Below are 20,706 nucleotides of genomic sequence, written 5' to 3'. Positions count from 1 at the left end.
GAGCTAAATTTACATTTAGCAAATTTCCCGCTTCCTTCAAAAAAAGAGGAAGAAAATGGTAGGGACTTAGCAACAGATGTACTATAAACAAAGCAGTACAAAACTACTCTACATTTGCAGCCTGTTGTCCCTCACCTAAGTCAATACTTTTAGAAGTTTTCTTCAAATGTAAAACATTTAATAGCTTTCAAACAATAACAATCACCACTCTAAAAATGTTCTTCCTTACACTTAGAAAAATTTTGTAGGAAATAACGTCCAAAGAGATCCAGCTTCATTGCAGTATTAATTTAATAGCTAATGTGCATTATTCACATTGAAATGCAAACACATGTGATATTAGTCCAACATGCAGCTGCTTAGAAAGATGCATTCCTGCACCTTATGCCACTCTGAACCACTACTGTAGGAAGATCTGTTGATCTAGTATGTTCTCCTTCAAGGGAAGGCAGGGAACATTTAAAGTCTTTTGGCCATCTCTCAGATTTTGTTGCATAGGAAAAAGCCTTCTGTGCAGCCTGCTGTTTCTAACCCATGTTGATGCAAACACAGCTGGTTTTCCATTCTTCAGGGATTCTTCTTCTTGCTTTTCTGTTCTTCCTTAAGGTCTTTTGCATTACATCTGGATGCCAGTGCTGTTAACATTTCCCCTGTCGTCAGGTGGGCTCCCTTCATTATCAGCCGATCTCCATCAGCTACAAACGAAGAAAACCTTGAGAAGTCACAAAGTGACAACTACTCTGGTGTGCAGTTGTTTTATACATATAAATCCAACTACAGCTCACCTGATTAGAAAGTGCTCCAGCTACCAAGGAACCTGACTACGCAGCACTGCCAAACAAACATCAAACTGCACACAATATGCATTTAATTTTCACTTCTGCATTGCATTATTGAAAAATCTGAAGAACTTGTCTAGGTATGCCTATAGTAAGAACACATTTGATAAGAATGGCTCATACTCTGCCCCCAGAGTCATCTCACAAAAGGCAAGTAAGGCATTGGAAGGCACATTTCCACACACGGCTCAGCATTTTAGTAGCCTGTTGTCAGTGGTCCATTTAACATGCTTCTTCAGCCAAAACAACAAAATTGGTTCACACAATCCTGTGGTTATAATGTAAAAAAAAAAAAAAAAAATAGGAAGCACTAGGATTTCTAGAATTCTGAAAGAAGTTATTTTAAAACAGGCAGGGAGCAGAAGGTGAATATTACCCAAGTTAATTATTTTGCAAGATTCACATCCACGTTCCAGCCCCATTTTTGCCAACTACAAGGGCTACAAACACTTTGCTGGAGAAAAATCAGCCTTTAAAATATTAAGAGTTTAGAGGTGTCTTGGAATTAATGAGATAAAGTGGTTTGGGTTTACACTGTGAAAAAACATAGAGCTTTACTGCTTTAGTCTTAATACATCACAAGGATGAGAAAGACAGAGGCATGGGGGAGAGAGAGACAAGCAAGGTTAACACTGAAGTAGGGAAACTTTCCTGAGCAAAACAAAGACCATTCAATACTTTTGACATTTCCACCAATTCACTGAAGATATGGAAGTTTAAACATAAGAGGGTAGCAGAAATCAATATTAATGAAAACTTTAATGGGCTACATGACATATTGGTCCATTACAGCACAGCAGGAAAGAAGATGCAGCCAGAGAAAAGGACAAAAGCAGATTAGAGCCATCTGTTCATAGCCTGCAATCTGGGACGCTTCCAGAACTGATGAAATCTCCACCACCAATTCCCTGCCTGCTCCCTATACCCCCAAAGGAAACCAAGAAATTTGTTGTACATAGTTGACCTCATTCTGCAGGTCCATCTGCACATGTAAAGCCTCACCCATCTGAGCAGTTCCTTCAGATTACAGTTACTCAGTTGCATAAGCAACTAAAGGTATTCAACCTTCTCTTCTCAAGACTGAGATGTAACATAAAAAAATTATGGAAAGTAAACAGATTGTTATATAAAAACAGAGCTACATTTACCTTCCTGGAATTATACCTGACTGAAAGTCATATAAGTACATCACTAGAGAAGTAGACTCAGCTCCAGTGTGGTCAGTTGTTGGATCTAAGATCCATTAGATCTAACAACAGTAGAAACATGTAAACACATTTATCTAGACATCAGGCTGTTAGTGACACCCTCTTTCTTTTTTCCTCCCAGCTGTTCAACATCTAGCTATGGACCAGAGGAAAAAAAAATGCAGTTAAAAAAAATAAAATAGAATACAATAACATTGTAGCAACACAAACCCAGGGGTTTTTGTTTCTTTAAAAACAAGCTCCTTACCAAATGTAACATCTACAACTGGTTCAGATCCATCATGTCTCACATCAACAGTCACTTCACAGTTTGTATTAGTAGCTTGGATTTTTTTATGATAAATACTTTGGAGAAATTTTCTGAAAGTACATTAAAAATATATTAAGTATGTTGTAGACAGAAAGTAAACATACTTCTAAAATTAATTTGCACATCTCAATATTGCTGGGCAACAAAGTATAAACAAAATAGGATGTGTACTTAAGTTCAGACAGGTATTTCTTATGAGAGAATCACTCTTAAAATCCAAAAATACAAATTCAGTTTATATTCCTTATATACTAACATGTAACAAAGCATACCAAAGAACTTTGCAAAACTTCAGTGTATACACTTTCTGTATTTCTTTTAGCTAGACTGGTAGCAATAATAAAAAAATAAACAGGAAAGGCATTTTCCTTTTTCTTTATGCATTATTTGCTTGCCAATGTTTTCTTGTTTGGGTTTGAGACAGCATTTATTTATATGACATCTTTGGTCTCCTGTAGATTTCTGAAATGCGTGACAGCTACTTTAAAATGCTATTCTGGCAGTTTAAAGATATTCTAAATTAAGCTGTGTTACTAAATTCATTTTAAAAGTGGGTGTGCCTGTAAGTCATTGCAAAACGGCATTTTGGAGCTGTTTGGTGCAGAACCCATAATTGTTTGGAATTGTTTGTTCTCCAGAACACGGCTGGAGAAGCACAACCCGGTAAATTTCTCCAACGATTAATTACGGGGATAGAGGAGCCGCTGTTGCCCCGCCTGCCCGTTACCAGCACATGGAATGGATTTCTACTCTCACCACACATCAGCCACTGCGGGGCTGAGTACTCTGCAGAAGCTGAGAGCACACACCTGAACAAGGGTGCACGGCAGGGCACGGACCCTCGGGACAGCAGCAGGGAATGACCCCGGGTGCCACTGCCCAGCGCCAGAGCCCGCCTGGAGACCCAAGGAACCCTCACAGAACGCGCGGCCAAGGAGGCCGCAGGAAGGGCGCACGGAGGGCGCCGGGGCGTCTACAGAGAGGGAGCCCGGACAGAGCGGGTCAGGACCAGGGCCGCCCCCGTAGCCCCCTCACCTGGTGCTCTCCACGTTGGGCTCAAAGGGGCAGAACCGGACCAAGATACTCTTCACCGGCCTCAACACCACGCTCACCTTGGACGCCATTTTTTCCCCGCCCCCTACTACAGCTCCCAGCAGCCCCCGCGCAAGGGCTCTCGGCGGCGGAGGCCACACAGGCCCGCCCCGAGGGCAGCTGGGAACTGTAGTCCGTGCCGCGGCCATGGGGGCGGGAGCCCCGCGGGTGCTCTCCCTTCACCGCTGCCGGCCTTACGACCCGAGGCACTCGGGGCCAGGCTCCTTCCTGTCTGAGGATCATAGACTGGTTTGGGTTGGGATTTTAATTTTTTTTCAAATCTAGTTCTAACTGCCCTCCCTGTGCAGGGGCACCTTTCATTAGACCAGGTTGCTCAATGCTCCCTCCAGCCTGCCCTCGAACATCTCCAAGGATGAAGCATCCCCAGTTTTCTCTGCACAGCCTGTTCTAGTGCTTCACCGTCCTCACAACAAATAATTTATTCCTAATAATCTAAACTAAACTTACCTCTGCCGGTTTGAAACCATTCCCCCGAACCCTCTCAGGACACATTCTCGTAAGAAGTCCCTCTTGTGCTTTCTTGTAGGTTGCCTTTGGTGCTGGAAGGGAACAACAAGGTCTCCCCCCGAGACTTATCTCCTCCAGGCTGAACAGCCAGGACCCTCTCAGGCTTTCCTTGTAGGAGGGGAGCTCCATCCCCCTGATAATAGTCGTGGTCCTCCTCTCCTCTTGCTCCAACAAGGAGCACCCCAGAGCTGGATGTGGCAGTCCAGGTGGGTTTTCGCAAGAGTGGAGTGGGGGGGAGGAAGATAAGGATCAGCAAGGAGCTACCAAGATAGCTAAAGATAAAATAGAGGCAATATTTTGCATTACATCAAAGAGGAAAGAAATTTGCAAGAGGCACTGCTGCTGGAAATGAACACATTTGGTTTTTCATTTGTGACTGGTTATGTTCAGGAGCTGCTTCCCAGCCATGGGATTAAGCCTGGAGAAGAGGAAGCTCGGGTGACCTGGCCACTCTCTACAACTCCCTGAAAGGCCAGCTGAGGATCGGCCTCTTCTCCCAGGCCACTAGCGACAGGACAAGGGGACATAGTCCTAAGCTGCACCAGGGAAGGTTCAGGTTGGGCATTAGGAAGAAATTCTTCAAGAACTGGAGCTGGAATGGGCTGCCCAGAGAGGCGGTGGAGTTGCCATCCTGTTTAAGGAAAGGCGGGACGTGCCGCTTGGTGCCATGTGGCAGTGGACAAGGGCCTGTTTGGCTCCAAGCTGGACTCGATGGTCTCAGAGGTCTTCTCCAGCCTGGCTGTCTCTGTGAGTCTGTCTGGATGCCGATGTGGCCGTGTGTCCGTCCGGGTGCCACTAGATGGCAGGAACCTCCCTGGCAATGGCTCCGCAGCGCCGGGACCATGCGGAGCGCTGGGGGCGGCGGCAGCGGCGTTCGAGCCCACGCTGGGAATGTCTGTGCAATATTCCATACCCGCCCACCATTCCTGCGGGAACTGCACTAAACAGCTGCCATCTCTTGGAATGGGGAACCTGTTCTTAGAAGCTTATCTTTGTTCATTCCAAATAGTCTTCCTTGAAAAACTCACATTTTCTGTAAAACCATTCTCTTCAATGAGACTTGGACAAGAAATTAACTAGCAAAAGAAAAAACTAACACAATGGAGTCAATATAGTTGTAATGTTTGAAGCTTTTATTCTCTCTCTCAAGAGAATTAAAAAAATATATATACACATATATATTTATATATGTAATATTACATATATATATTATATATATATGTAATATATAATAATATATATTAAATATATAATATTTTCCCTTCTGGAAAAAAAAAGAGGAAAAATACATTATTGTAAGATATCTTTTAAAAGACTTCACTGTAAATAGCTGGTTTAAATAGGAATTTTTCCTATATAGTAGGCTCAGAGACAGGGCCAGGTAAATAGAGTATTTGCATTTGGAAGGCAAAAGTAACTTATGAAATTTCAACATCTCTTTCTTAGTTATAACACAAAGACCTCAATTTATTCCATTTGAAATCTGTTGCTAAATTTCCATTGACTTCTATGGTAACACTGAAGAAATAACACCAGTAAAGGACAGGGGAAGAAAGAATGATCACTGATTTTTCTAAGGGCTCAATTTTTCACACTGTTGGTACTGTAGTACTCACAGACTTAAAATATGCACAACTAAAACAGTTTTATATTTGCTCTTACTGCATTTTGATTGTGATTTAAGAAGAATTTTTAGCTTATATTGCACAATTAAATGAAGAGAAAATTTTGTTTACTCCTTTCCAGAGTCAGATCAATTGATTTTTATACTTTTTATTTTCAGCAGTAAAATTTGCATCTTTCCCCTTAAGCCATCTGTTCAGAGTAATTGAAAACTCACTCTGATATTTCAAAGTAATTTTTAATTTTTTTTGAAGCCTGAGAGATTCACAATGACACCATACAACAGGTACCTGTTAACTGGAAGGCTCTGTGTTCTATTTCTCCCTTCAAAGAATAGCCTGTGATATGAAATTTCTACTCATCCCTACAAATAGGAATATCTCTTCCTTGGATGCTACCCCTACTTGTGGACAGCTAAGTCTTTCTTGACAGCTACTCTAAATGCAATAGTTTTAGGTGATGATAATTCTGGTGAGAATTTGAACTTCTATGGTTACAAAATTAGATAAATGAGCAGTAAAGTGACACAGCTATTTAAAAACAAACACTAAAACAAAAAAACAAACCCCAAGCAAACAATAACAACCAAAAAAAGCCCCACACAAAAACCCAAAACAACCAAACCCAAGCATTTCCTCATCTGCCTTTAAAACCAGGTGGTGGTTAAGCACAGTACACTGGACTACCCTCAGCTACCAGAGTAACTCCAACTGACCCCTGCCATTTCAGGAAAACTGATAATTTATCAGTGTAAGACCTTGAATCAGTCTCTCCAGCTCCAGCAGGTAATCTGGGAGCTCTCAAGTGTCTGTATTTGAGACTCATCTTCAAGGACATCCTTGGGAGTCTGAATGATTCATGATTCTTATACCTAGTGATAATCACACACATTCCTAAAGCATAGTAACATGAAGAAGCATCAAAAGATACATTATTATAATGGAAACTATTTTAGTATTCCTTTCACTCAATGGATCTTTTTATTATAAATACTGCCTCATCCCAAGTCTACAGGTTTTAATGTCATCAGTTTCACTGAAGTGTAGCCATGAGGCCATAAATGATTTATCTCTAAGTACCATATACAGCAAGGGAAAACTGCAGCCATGCTTTTTACACTTAGTTATGCAGAAAAAAGTTGCATAAAAGAAGTTATGCAGAAAAAGGTCTGTAGTATTAATTATACTAAGTAAATTTTCCTCTTTTCTCATTGATCATTTCAGATATTTTAGATCCTGAGAAGATTCTTTTGATTTTCCTCCAGTTTCTTACTCAGCTGCTTTCACTTTGTCTTCTGTTTTCTGACTATAGAAAGGCCCACTGTTCAGAGCTCTTGAAATCTAATTTCTCCATGGTTTGGACATGCCTGTTTTTAGCACCTTGGCTTTTGACTGCTCTTCAAATGCTGCATGAGAGAGGCTTCTCAGTGCTGCATTTCAGGTGTGGTGTAACACCTCCCTGTGTTTATTGGGTTCTGGAGATTTGGATCCTTATCTCTGACTGTCCTCAGCTGATTGCCTCCTCTGCATCTTTATCCCTTTTCTGCTGAGTCTTTCTCTGAGCCTTGTCACAAACGTCAATAGGCCTGGAATTTAGCAATCAAAATGTCATGTCTGCACATCTAGTTATAATGCTGTGTAGTCCAGGAATAAAATTTAATGCTGCCTTCAGGGCAGTAGGCAGTGCTGAGGAGAAGTGAACCAACACAAAGCCAGAAGCCTGCCTGTTCTGCACCGAGGTGATGCTTCCAGATGACCACTCAGGAGAGGCTCTTAGAGGAAGATTCTGTGCTGGGCCTGACAGGAGAAGCAAATTATTTCTGGGAACAGAAAACCACTCTGACAGGTGCAATATCATGGAGCATATCTTTGAAAGAGCAATGGACAGAGAGACAGTCAAGATCACAAAGGAATTGCAGCAAGTCATTATAAGATACTAGTGCCACATTGGAGGACATGTTGGAATGAATTCCTTACCATACTGCAGGAACACTGCTTATAGTCATAAAAATACAAACCAGTCTGTGTTTTCTGTCTGGCTTTGTTTCTTCCTTTGAACTGAATATTTTACACCATATGTCAGTTACTGAATTTTAAAAATATTTTCCCAAAGAGAAGAGCTGGTAAAGGTCCTTTATTCTCTGAAAATTGTGGAATCAAGCATAGTTTTCTACTAGTAGTGCAACAAATTTTGCATTTTATTTATAAACCAGCTAATAGTTGTATGCTGTTAATGTGGTTTTCAAAAATAAAAACAAAAATAAAATCAACCAGCAAAGATGCCACTTACAATGAGCCTGCTTTATAATTAATTCTGAAATAATAACTCTGCATATCCGTTCAGAAAAGCTCTTATGGGAGTGAATAAACAGATTCCCTAGTTGCTCTTTACTCCTCTGCAAACATGTATTTCTATTGCCTGAGGTTAACAACTGCCAGCAGATACATTTGCTAAAGTAATATGCAGCATTTAACTGGCTGAGAGCAGACTGTGCCAATTCCTGACTTGTAACTTAATTTCTTGAGGATAATACCAAAAGCTTTATTTTGTACATTTTCTTCCCTTTCTAATAAATACCACATTTGGATTTTTATGTTGATTCAAAATATGCACTTGCTTCCAGCAAAGAGAGTTTATTATCATAATAGCAAAAGGCACAAAGGTGAGCTGAAATGAGTGGTAACAACTCAGTGTTAGCTCCTGAGTCCTTGAAGTCTGGGATCTGTTCTTGCAGCTCCAGGTAGATTTAATGTAAGTTTTTTTACTTTAAGGGTCCTTGCACAGGTCACAGGCACAGTCCCATCTAACAGATCTGACTCAAAATCATTATCATAGTTTGAGGGGGAACAGATTTTTCACAAGTGCAGAATCTGGGGAAAGCAGTTGTATTGGAATTTGATCTATATTTTCAAAGACTTCCAGAAGGTTTGTCTGTTCTTCAAATAACTTGTTAGAGGTTCTGAGGAGCTCAGCAGCATATTGACATTTGTACCACTTTGCTAAGGGCATGCTTCAGTGCTGTGAATACCATAAGCAAAGCAGTTTGTTTTCACTGTGTTCTGCTAAGAATAGCTGTGCCTATAGATTGATGGTTTAAGTTATTAGTATTGTCAGCAAAGTATAACAACTCTGCTCAATTGAATGTGGTGACCAGCCAAGATAGTCTCTCTATGCTTTCATTTTTTCCTTGTCAAGAACTTTCACTTTATAGTCTACAAGCTTATTTGTGCACCACTTTTAAGTTCTCTTTTCTAGATTTCAAGAATGTATCCAGGCATGGCCTACATGTAAGCCATAGAATACCTACTTAACACAGATAAAAGCTGAAACATAAAGAGTCTAGACATTCAGACATAAAGGAACTAGATATCAAAATAGGGAATTTTTATGCAACCATTGGCTGCAAGTTTCATACAATTTAATCTATTTATTAACATAAGTAAAAGGTATCTCCTCAAGAGAGTCATTGTAAAGTATTCTTACCACCTATATGAGTAGAAGACCACATTTCATTAAATTCAAACATGGATCAATGTCAGTGACATACTACTACATTTAGTATTATAATTCCAATAAAAAGGTAGTTTGACTTACTGAGAAGCCATGATAAAAATAGTCTTAGTTGTAAATTTAAATATGCCACATCCTTCATGTGAAACTCGTTCTACATTTGCAGTCCTAGGCTCAGTTACAAAAAAAAACAAAAAAAACACACCAAACCCCCCTAATCTGTTGGTTTTACCTTGTAATAGAATAAAAGAGGTAAGTTTTATTAAAAGCCTGCTTAGCACAGCAAGAGTACAATTCAGGTGGTGTCCCACAAGAATTCCAGGTGCAGTGTGGTCAGTGATATGCACTGACTGAGAGCAGAAATTAATAAAGATCTGAGCCATTTTGAAGTTTTTGTTAGATATTATGTGATTACAATAGTAGTGTAATAATTACATTATTGTCTACTAATTGAAGCAACATGTCAGAAGATAGAAGGGAACAAATAAGATATTGCAAGAGTTGCATGTGATACAGAAGCTACATTATAGAAACAGGCAGCAGATGACAATTTAGATAGATATTCCCAGGAAATTTATGTTACCCAGATGGAGTTAGGAATATGGAATGCCATATAAATAGCAGAACTGGTGAGTTTTATTCAGGCCTATATTACCAGTTAATACAGGAATGAAGCAAGTATCATTTCTCAAAGCAATGATTTTCAACCCATGGACCCTTAGTCCTCCATGGCCTATGGGTTCATGAAGTATTATTTTTAAAAGATAATAATTCTTGCTCTTGGCAGAGTTCCAGTCAGTGTCCAGGAGTCTCAATCTCCCCTTGGACACTGTGAGAATCCAGTGTTACTGATCTTTACAGATCAGTAAGGGCTGATCACCACGGTGTAAATGGTCACTGTTCAGCCCTGATAATAAGATGGTTACTAGTCTAGTTCCAAATGGTCAGATTTTCCAGACAGAGATTCCTAATGTTTTAAAAATATCAAAGATTCTGCTCTGTATTACTCAAACCAGGAGAAATCATCACAATTTTTGCCCAGTCTTGAATTACTGACAGTATATCCACATTATCCCTCTTGAACTACTTTAATTTACTTAAACATCTCAGGATCTTAGGACAACCAATTCAGTTCTTACCTTTATCCAATTTCTTGTGTGACATATTAAACAGAGATTGTGCAAGCCAGAGATTTCAAACACTTGTGTTTAGTTTTGTGCATATAATACTGTTGTTCACCTATTGAAATTGCTGGATCAGAGTTCACTAAAGTCAGTCATATTTCTCTCTGTAGGACTGATGGGTAAAAAATATCCTGATGAATCAAAAATACTAAACTAGAATTATTTTCAATACATTTGTATTTATGCTGTTTTCTCTTTTTCTTGATGAATGAGCAGTGTGCAAAGATAAGAAATTAGTAATTATAATATATAAATAGATAAGATAGAAAGAATATTTAATATCTGAAATATAAAAAGATAAATAGAATTTATTTTCCAAAAATTATTTCTAGCAGTAAGAAAATTTGTCTCTTATCAATGCCTCATTGAGAAACTGAGTGGAAATCAAACATTTGTGACTGGTATGACCATCCCAAGCTCTGTAAAGACACAAACAGATATTTAAGAGTTAACCACTTCAAAAGGAAGGAAGAGAAGCTATGAATTTAGCTATTTTATTCAATCTCCATCATGTCTGTAATGAGAGAATACATTCATTTACTCTAATCCCTCTCAGCAAATAAAACATCAGTTTCCAAGGCACCTTTTTCTGGCGAAATACATCAGCTCTGTAGAGGTACAGTAACAAAGTGAGGTTTGGGGGGCACAGGCTTTTCTTGTATCTGTGTCCCTTGTGCAGCAGCAGCAGTACTAAAATCCAGGTGATGCCTTAGCCCATTCCCATGCTACAGAACTGATTTGTCTCCACAGACTCCCCATTGTCCAAACTAATAAGAGTGATGCTTTTGCCGTGGCTGCACAGAAAGGAGCACAGCATTTGAGAAAGGCAGCAGCACACAGCAAAGAGGCAATGCCTGTGGCTTCTCACCAAACACATTTATGACAGCAGACAGCTCCTGTGGAACAGTGGTGATGAGCCAAAGGTCTCTGTTGCTGCACTCTGCACTGCTTGCAGTAGCCAACAGCACTGCTCTGCCTTTTGTAGGGCTTCCACCTACATGTCTGTAATCAAGCAGATTTCTTCTCCCAGTCTTAGAGAAATATGTACATCATCTATTTCAGTTATTGGTTTGTTCTATTTGGTAGTGACATGTTTTTTAAATCCTCTGTGCTTCTCACTGTCTAAATAAGCTGCTCCTGTCTCCCCCTCTCTGCAGGCTTTCGGGACATAGTCAATACCTATAACCTCTAAAGATGTGAAGGGAGGTTTCATCTCATTAAAGTGTTCCATGAGTGGAGATTTCTTTATTCCTTCTTGTGATTTGTGTCCACAATTTCTGACCTTTCCTCTGTGTGTTGTCTCACTCATACATTGTGTGCCCCTAGGGAATGTATTCAAGTATGTCACGGATTTTTGTTTTATGTTCTACACCTTCCTTCTCCCCTGTCAGAGTATTCTCATCTGTTTATAGATTGTGCAATAGCTCAATGGGTAAAATCATTCTTCTAGAAGACCAGGTTCAGGGAAAATTACTTATATTGCTTTCAGATATTGCTTCTCTACCAGATTTTTCACTGCACTTATGTCAATAATGCAATTTTTTACTCTTTAATGCTACAATTCCTCACTAAAAACCAATTATCTTTAGTAATATCATAGCTGTCAGGGTGTTTTTTTCCCACTATTCTTATCATACCTGAGGTTCTGACTGTGTTATGTTGCTAAGGTTTCTGGAAACTGGGTTATGACTCAGTCTCTTTCTCCCTCTTAGAGCACCTCCAAGAGGCTTAAAGTGAGCCACAAAATTAAAAAATACAAGTGAAGGAACAATTACTCAGCTTTCTAACCCTACACAGAGTCCACATACTTCAAATGTCCAGGGACTGTGGGAATGTGATGACAATAGTTTCCCAGGGCATCCCATTGCTACTTTGCAAGGTGGCAGTGTTGGCTTGAGAAGTCTCCCATGGATCCCCTGCTTCTAAATATTCAAACTGGTAGAACAGCCTCCCTCAGCTCAGACTGCAGCCCCAGCATAACAAATTACACTTGAACAGCTTGAGAGCTGCAGGTGGCTAAAGAGTCCCCAAACTACCACCCACAGTCTGAGCAGCCAACAGTTTCCAAATTTGTTGTAAATCCTTGAAGCTAGTAACTACAAACATTCCTCTTTATCTCCATCTAAAGAAATTAGGCTGCTGCCTTCTCGTCCTAGAAATGTGGGGAGGGCAAGTCACATGAAGGGCCTGTGGTTGAAAGAGCCTCACAAACACAAATGGGGACAGAAGGAAGCTGCACTCAAAGAAATGTAACTCTAAACCATTCTCCATTCTCTGTATTGCAAAAATTTAATTTTACAGAGAGAAGTGTCTGATTAGGATTCTGATCCTCACCAGAAATTTGATGAAGCCACCAACAGCTTTACTAAAATCCTAATCTTTGAGTGACAGTGCACACTCTTGCATAAAAATGCTCCTTTTATCAACATCCAGTTTGAATATGTGCATAACGGGCTCCACATGACTTGGGAATGATCAAGATCTTGGAGCAAAAATCAGGAAACACCATAAAGCAAAGTGCCATAGGAATGACAATGTTGTATGTATTGGTGAAAATTTTCCATCAGGAAAAGTAGTCAAACATGAGGCAATCCTAGTCTGCTTTTCCATAGAATTTGCACAGCACAAGAGTATGTATGAAAATACATAACATCTAGATGAAAGAGAAAAGGGATATCCAACCCTTTGGTTGGCATCAATCCATAAAGGGATTGCTCTGCCCCTTTAGGAACTTGGTATGGTCTGAGCAGCACTGGTTAGCCAGTGCTTGAAACCTTGACTGAAAAGGCTCAGGCTTTGTTTTCTTGGTAACCATTCCAGAGAAACAATGGATGCAGTGAGCTGAAAAAGTTACTATTTTTCAGCTCATTCAATTCAGCTCACTGAGGTGACATTAAATAAAGAGATGTCTCAGTTATAAGTGCACTTTAAAACATTTATGTGGTTGTATCAATCAGAGAATCAAAATGAAGAAGTTGCTTGAAAGCTGCTGATTAATTTTAAAAGTTAGTGCTGGTGCAGAAAAGAGAAGCAAGGGATAAACTCCCAACCTTCCATGGGGAAGTGACTCCCTGGATGAGCCTCTCAATCCATGGGATTCATGGAGTCACCATTTTGTTCAGCAGGAGCATTTGAGTCCATTGCTTTCCTTCTGCTTTCCAGTGCTCAGGGAGTGATTTTTCTGTGCAAATAAGGGAGGAGAGATAAATCCAAAACTTTCCCCAAGATACTCCCTGCACATTAAACATGTAGGCATATTAACCTGTCTCTGTGCTGTCAGTTCTGGGATGGAACTGACCAGCTACAAAACCTGTGCTCAGAATCAAAGGTTTGTTGCCATTGAATTTATCCAGGAGGCATTGGTTCAAAATTCTTGTTGAAATTTCTGAATACAACTAAATAAAATGTCTCTAATGCTAGAATAGCCTCCTAACTAATATGAATTCCTTTAAAAAAGCTGAGTGCTACAGAAATGGTGACTGTGTCTAATTGTGCCAACACGATGTGGAGCTCAATTGTATGTTACAGCTAGGAAGTCATATCAGATTTGCTTTAATGGGTTTTCCAGAAAGCATTTTTCTCAAACTGGTGCACAACTTAACAACCAGAGCTTGTGTAATTCTTCTCTTGGCTGTTTCACAATGTCATTTTTTGGTCTTCTAAATGTGAGACTCCAACTAAAGTAACAGAGCAAGTAATGTTGGCAATAGAAGCAGGTAATGTGAAATTCATACCTCACACCTGCTTTTCTATGCCACTTTGTCTTGCCAAAATGCTACTCTCTTGTTGGAAGCTAAGCAAATATCAGATGCCTTTCATTTCCCAGACGTGTGTGCCACATGCCACAATGTGCTCCAAATCTTATTTGCATTTGAAGAAGAAAGAATCAGTCCTTTGTGTGCTTGTATTGCAGTCATTTCAGTTGTAAGGATATCTTTTTTTCTGGCAGGTATAGATTGCTTAATTGGTCCTGTCTGTCCAAGTCTGCTTTTTTCTACATTATCATCCTGTTTGTAAGACTTGGGCTACCCTGATTTCTGTTCCTCCTCTCCTAAGCATGTGTGACAGCTATGAGAAAATGTAAGTTAAAAGCACCCCACATTCTGTTTCTTTGCAATATTTCTTTCTTCTTCTACTGTGTGCTGGCTGTTTTGCTTTGGGGAGCACAAGCCTGCGCAACTCCAGAAAGTCTTCTATGACATAAACTACTGCCAGTGCTGTGTGTTATAAGGATGCAGGACTTCCCTGCTGCCTCCTAACTTCCCTGTTTCTTACAGACACAGGCAGCCTGGAATCATTCTTGACTAACTGTTGCCTTTGGATTTCTTTGGTGAAAAACGAATGATGGCAGGGGAAAACTTGCTGATCACAGCGACATCTCTCTCTCTCTCTGCCTTCATTTTTATGAATGGGTTCATTTCTCTTTCTGCTGAACTCATCCAGAGTTTCAAAAGGATCCAAGTGAAAAAAAGTTGATAGATTTCTGCACTCCTGGACAGCATTCAGCTGTCTTTCCATGTGTGCTTCCTGGTGTTTAAGAGAGTTGGGTGTATCCTGCCTGGTCTCCAGCTGCCCACCTTGTGGGAAGGTCCAGCTTTTCTCCTAAGCCCAATGTCATATCTGCTAGCCCATGCAAATGACTTGGATATCCCAAAGAACCTCCAAAGGATGTCTTAAGAAGTGCATTTATATCCCTGGATTCTGTAAGCACAGCAAATATTTCAGTTTAATTAATTGGATGAGGGAGCAAGTTTGGACTGATATCACAAAAATCATGGCTCTCTTTAGTAAGGTTTTCAAGATTCTGGTATTAGGAAACCAATTTGGTCCCAATAAACATCTATCTGCCAAGATCTGCAAAAGAGGAAATGAAAGAATATTTTACTTTTTTTTAATGTATTTTTCAGTTTTTCTTTGGAATGTGTGGCTTTTTTTGTGAGTAGAGATCAGCATACTCAATAAAAAAGGATAATAATAATAATAAAGGATAACAAAAGGATAGAATATGTTTTAATGTTTTAATGTCATTTTCTGTAGTCAGAAAATAATTGATAATTTGCTTTTAAAATCTTCTTTTATATGGGAGAAAGAAAAATCAGCATTAAGTAATTTTAAGTGAGGAATGCAAGTAGATTTTGTGGATTTTCTGGCAATATGATTTACTTTCTCCGGCTCCAACCTAAGGAGCAGAACAAAAGTAAACAAATGGCATCAGCCCATGAGTCAGATTTTAGTCAAGTCAGTGGCTGACAAGTCATCCTAACAGTATTGCTAGTATTTAACTGCTGTGTGATGTCAGAATGGCTGAACTTGCTGTCAAATTACCTCAGTTTACCACTTGCCTACTGTGCCTCCCCAGATAGACATAAAATCTATTCATTCCTTCTTGCCTTGCCAGGGTGAATTTCATACACTGTTATGATAAAGCAAGATCTCTCCAGCTCCAACAGGAGCCCATCTTTAACCTGTTTGGGTTTTTCTCCGTGAGCTGGCCCAGTTAGCCATTGTGGCCATTGCTATGCAAAATAGCTCACTATGGTATGAGTTGTGTGAAGCTCTGGAGCAGTGTGGGCTTCACCTGCAAGACAACTCCTAGCCAAAGGCTCTCTTGGGACATGCCCAGAGAGGTAGTGCAGGGCTTTACTGTGCCAGGTCTTGCAGGTATGGGTTTGTCCTGCTGACTAAAAGCTTTGAATATTTCAATACAAGCCAGTTCAAGAATTTTTCAGAGGCAAACTTCAACTGCATGATGTTTCATTATAATGTGGCATCAAAAAGCACGGCTGGGAGATGGGAAGCAATTACATGGGTGTTGGGAAAGGAGCAATCATGATATGGATTCAACAGAAAGAATAATGGTATTTAACTACCCCATCATAAGAAACACGCTTCAGACTCCTTTGGCCTTTTCAGATCGAGCAACAAAACAGATTCAATGCAATGGGAGTGTGATTAGGCTTTAAGGGCACAGAGAAAAAACCACATCTCTCCTCACTGGACTACTCCCAAAAAGATCTCAGAGTTTTTGTTGCCACCATGAGAAGTTATATTGGGGCAAAGTTGCAAAAATGTCCTGAGTGCAAAAGAGTGCCTGGGGAGTGCTGCCCTGCTGCCCTGCCCTGGAATAGCAGTCCTTAACCAGAGTGAAGCAGCTCCTGTCCTAAAATGTGTCCACATTCACAGCTTCACAGTTCACAGCCTTCTTCATTCGGCTCTTATCCAGCAGGTTTTTGTTGTTGTTATAACAAAGGGCTCTTGTACTCTTTGGATTTAGCTAAACAATCAGATAACTTGATGAAGCACTGTAGGTGGAAACAGTATGGGGTTTTTTCCACTGCACAGTGCTTAATTAATAAATAATAGTAATAATAGTAATAATAGTAATAATAATAATAATAGTAATAATAATAATAATAATAATAATAATAATAATAATAATAATAATAATAATAATAATAATAATAATAATAATACTGATAATTTTTCTTTCTTCCTTTAATTTGCTCAAATGAATGTTCCTTAGATAATTAGACTCCCAGGCTACTTAAATGTGTATCACTCCAGTGGCTACTTCAGCCATTTGGAAGAGGCACACAGCAGCTTCACACAGAGAGGGAAATAATATCAGCTTTGCTATCCCCCAGGAAACAAACACAGATGTTCTCCTCTTGAAACTAGAGCAATCTATCATTTCCTACACACTACAAGACTGCTAGGTAACAAAAGGTAAAGGTGGAACACTGAAACAAAAAGGTAAAAGTGGGACGCTGCTGAAACAGATCTGGAGGAGCTTAGATACAAAACAGAAATTTGTGCTGCAAGGCACACACAGAACAGGAGTAGTGTTTATTTGTTCCATGTCAGTATTTAAAACCAGAATGACAGTGGCAGTGTACTGGTAGTGTCTGGAGGGGGAAGTTTCTGTAGACAAAGGTAAAAATACATGGTTTAAATCTTTCCAGCTCCCACAAGAAAAACTTCAAGAGATTGATCCATATTTGGATGGACCACATCTAAAGAAACTCATGTGACTAGCTGAATGTAATTGGCTATTTTCTGTTCATGGATTGTTCACATTTCCTTGAGTTTATGTGACAAATTCTTTAGAGCTGGACTGTTGAAATTTGAGTGATAAGATTTTGTTCTAATTGATCAGATTTTTCCTGAGGTATTCTCCCGCTGGGTGACGTAGTTATGAATGCAATATTTCAATCACATAGATGCTTGTGAAACAACAGCTTTGAAATACACTCTCCAAATTTCTCTGCAGGCAGGTAGAAATGTGTGGGGCTCTTTTCAAGTTTCATGGGAAGGAGCCATAAAAGTGAGCTCAAAATTATAAACTACTTTAAAACAGGATAAGGAAAAAATAAGAAGAATATGTTCATCAGGGGCCGTTCAGTACAGAAGCTTTACTTCAGCTCTGCTCCCTTAACCCTTGACTCCTGGAATGAACAAGTGCACAAGAGGGATCCCTCAGTATTTGTGGCTTTCTTGTATTTCATAAACTCATAGAATACCATGTTTAAAGGGACCTCAAGGATCATCTTATCCAGCCTTTCTTGGCAAAAGCATGGTCTAGCCAAGATGGCCCAGCACCCTGTCCAGCTGGATTTTAAAAGTGTCCAGTGTTGGGGAATCCACAGCTTCCCTATGGAGAAGCCAATGGCTGATTGCTCTCATTGTGAAAAAAGTTTATTTCCAGTCTAAAGCTCTCTAGCAGTAACTTGTACCCATCGTGCCTCATCTTTTGCATGTGACTCATTGTAAAAGAATGGAGTCTCTATCTTTTTTGTAACCACCTTTTAATTACTGAATGATAGTGATAAGGTGTCCCCTATGTGGTCTTTTCTCAAGGCTGAGCAAACCCAATTCTGATTTTACTCATGACAGACCTCCCAGTCCTTTGCCTGGTGTGGCTGCCTGGCCACAGCCGAATTTGGAACTTGCAGGATTCACAGCAGGGATGTACTGGGCAGAACTCACCTAGGATCTGGACATTAACAAAACATTAATTGGCAGATGTTAATATTAGTGAATAAATTCAAGATGATTTTGTTACTCCTCTGTGCAGCCAAACCAGTCTATTGTGTATATGAAATATGTTCTTTGTGATTTACAGTCATGACAGCTACAGCAAAATCTGCACCTATTTTTTCCCTCTAGCTACCTATATGCATTTTGATACGAGGCTTTTAGTGAGGTGCTTACTGCTGGAGAAATCTGTGTCCTTCTCCGAGATGCAACAAAGTTTTCCTTGGCCTGAACTATGAAAATCAGGTCTCCCACTGACACTTGAAGGGCCTGGTTTTAGAGCTAGATCTTTGCCTGATGGGTTACATCCATCTCTGCCTCAGTCACTCAGTCACAGGTGGAGCTTTGGTATTAAGCACAAGTAAGCAAATAGTTCTTTAAGCAGCAGAGCTAATGGTATTAACTTCCTCATGTCTAAGAAGATATAAAAGTATCTGTCCAAGTATTTTCTGCACTCGAGGCAGATAGAATATTTCTTTGTGTAGGCTCTCTAAATTAGCAATACAGTTACATTCTTCATGGTCAAGTCATTCCTGTAGTAAGGCTAAGAGCAGCTTGTACCTCCCATCCTGCTGCTTATCTCCATTAAACTCATATGGATTTAAATAATTATCTGTACCATGTGCTTCCAGCTGGGCACTGCATTCAGTATAAAAAGATGGGGGATTACAGGCAGACAGGCCCCACATGAAGACAACAGGAGCACCAAAACCTCATTTCTAAGTGAAAGTGAGTTTAAAATGTCACATAAGAGCTGTGTTTTGACTGTTGTTTGTAAGCATCAGAACTGCCCCAAAAATTCAGGATCTTGCTATTTTGATGTTAACATGAGATAGCACAAATCTCTGTGCCTGCAGAACCTTTTCCTTCCTTATCTGCTTTAAACAACTGTGATTTAGTGTGTGGTAATTTATCTCTGAATAAAGATGAAAAGTTGAAGTTACCTCCTTTTAACTAGAATTTTTTAAAGTGTGCAGAAACTCTAACTGGTGCTCGAGTTGCAGTCAGGAAAATACTCTTTGATTGAAATTTGGATTCTTAAGTATTTGATGTCAACCAGGACTTGAAAATGCAGCTAGATGAGCCATTACAGACCTGCTAATTAGACTCCTGGTTACTCCAGAGAACCCTCTGGAGGTTTAAAAATTAATTGACAGCATAATATGTGTAAAAAAGACTATTGCTAGAAAAGGAAAAAAGAAAAAAAAAAGGAAATGTGATTTATTTATACACATAATTGAAACATATTTTTGTATGATTTTAGCTTCAACTGATCATTTGCAATCTACATATGGAGTGAGATAAGTAATTTACATAGTCATCTGTTGTATGGAGCATTGTGGCATAGGTCCACACATTAATAAAAAGACTACCATGGAGAGTCAGGAACTTCTCTGCTTTTCCTTTTATATCCTTACAGGGTCTCAATGGCCTTTCCTACAGCAATTAAAAATATCCAGTGTCACAAATATTTTTAACATCAGCAGTAAGAAGAGACTTCATTAATTGGAAGGGATATATTTCACCTTCACAAAGGTCAGGTTCCACTGGAATCACTGGGATGTATCCTGTATCCCAGGATCCAGACCAATATTCTGGATCAGGTCATTCAACCCGTGTCCTCCCAAACACCCTGAGTAAATTCTGCCTTATTCAACAAAAGCCCTCTCACAAGGACAAGCCATTGGGATCACACAAGGTTTCCTTCTGTGGTTTTCCCAAGTCAGGCATAACCCAGCTGTTGCCATCTGCTGGGAGGAGTTTTTGGCAGGAGACACCTTACAAACAGCAGTCAAGCACCAGGCACCCGACAAACCGGACCAGCCTGGTTCTCTGGGGCTGGATCCCCTCTGCAGTGATGTGATCTCACTGCCCTGGGCACAGCTGCTGGTGCTGCTTGCTGCCCACCTGTCTCAGGAGGCTGTTGGATGGGAGGCGAAGACTTTTATGGACTGAATCCATAGAAGTGAAATAGTAATTTTTCATGGGTAATTAGGAAAAGCTCTTTCAAATTTTAAACACAGATACTGTCATCACTGCAAAAGCAACACCTTTTTTGGGACACTTAATTTCCTCTAAGCCACTTTAATAACCATTATGGTTTATTAAATTTCTAACCCTAGTACTAACTGTTTGCATTGATTTAAAGAATAAATTACAGATTGAAATTTTTTCCATCATGATTTAATCTCAGTCTCATTAAAATACTGGAAACTGTCAAGCTACCAGCATGAAAAATAGTTAGTCTCAGTCTAAAATTAAGCAGTTTAATTTATTTGCATAAATATAAATTGACACCTTTAATCCCACAGAGAAAAGTCTGTATTCCCAATACCAGATCCTGTCATTTAAGACTGAATTAATGTTGAAGTATGGAG

At 39.7% G+C, this 20,706-nt stretch overlaps 1 protein-coding gene across 2 annotated transcripts; it reads right to left on the bottom strand.

Annotated features, from left to right (window-relative positions):
- Positions 1-273: 273 nt before the first annotated feature.
- MRPL53 (mitochondrial ribosomal protein L53) lies at positions 274-3,527 on the bottom strand. Of its 2 annotated transcripts, XM_009086344.4 has the most exons (3): positions 3,393-3,515; positions 2,295-2,407; positions 274-695 (listed from the first exon to the last, which is right to left on the bottom strand). In XM_009086344.4, the coding sequence occupies exons 1-3, from the start codon at positions 3,479-3,481 to the stop codon at positions 568-570; spliced, it is 330 nt and encodes a 109-aa protein (XP_009084592.1). In that variant the 5' UTR covers positions 3,482-3,515; the 3' UTR covers positions 274-567. The 2 variants fall into 2 exon arrangements, 1 of the variants encoding a protein (XP_009084592.1); XR_003945582.2 differs by lacking the exon at positions 2,295-2,407 and having other exon boundaries at positions 3,393-3,527.
- Between the last annotated feature and the right edge of the window lie 17,179 nt (positions 3,528-20,706).

This window comes from Serinus canaria, chromosome 2 (assembly GCF_022539315.1).
Source record: "Serinus canaria isolate serCan28SL12 chromosome 2, serCan2020, whole genome shotgun sequence".
NCBI lineage: Eukaryota > Metazoa > Chordata > Aves > Passeriformes > Fringillidae > Serinus > Serinus canaria.
The sequence above is the reverse complement of the archived record's forward strand: the minus strand, read 5'-3'. Positions and strand labels throughout refer to the sequence as shown.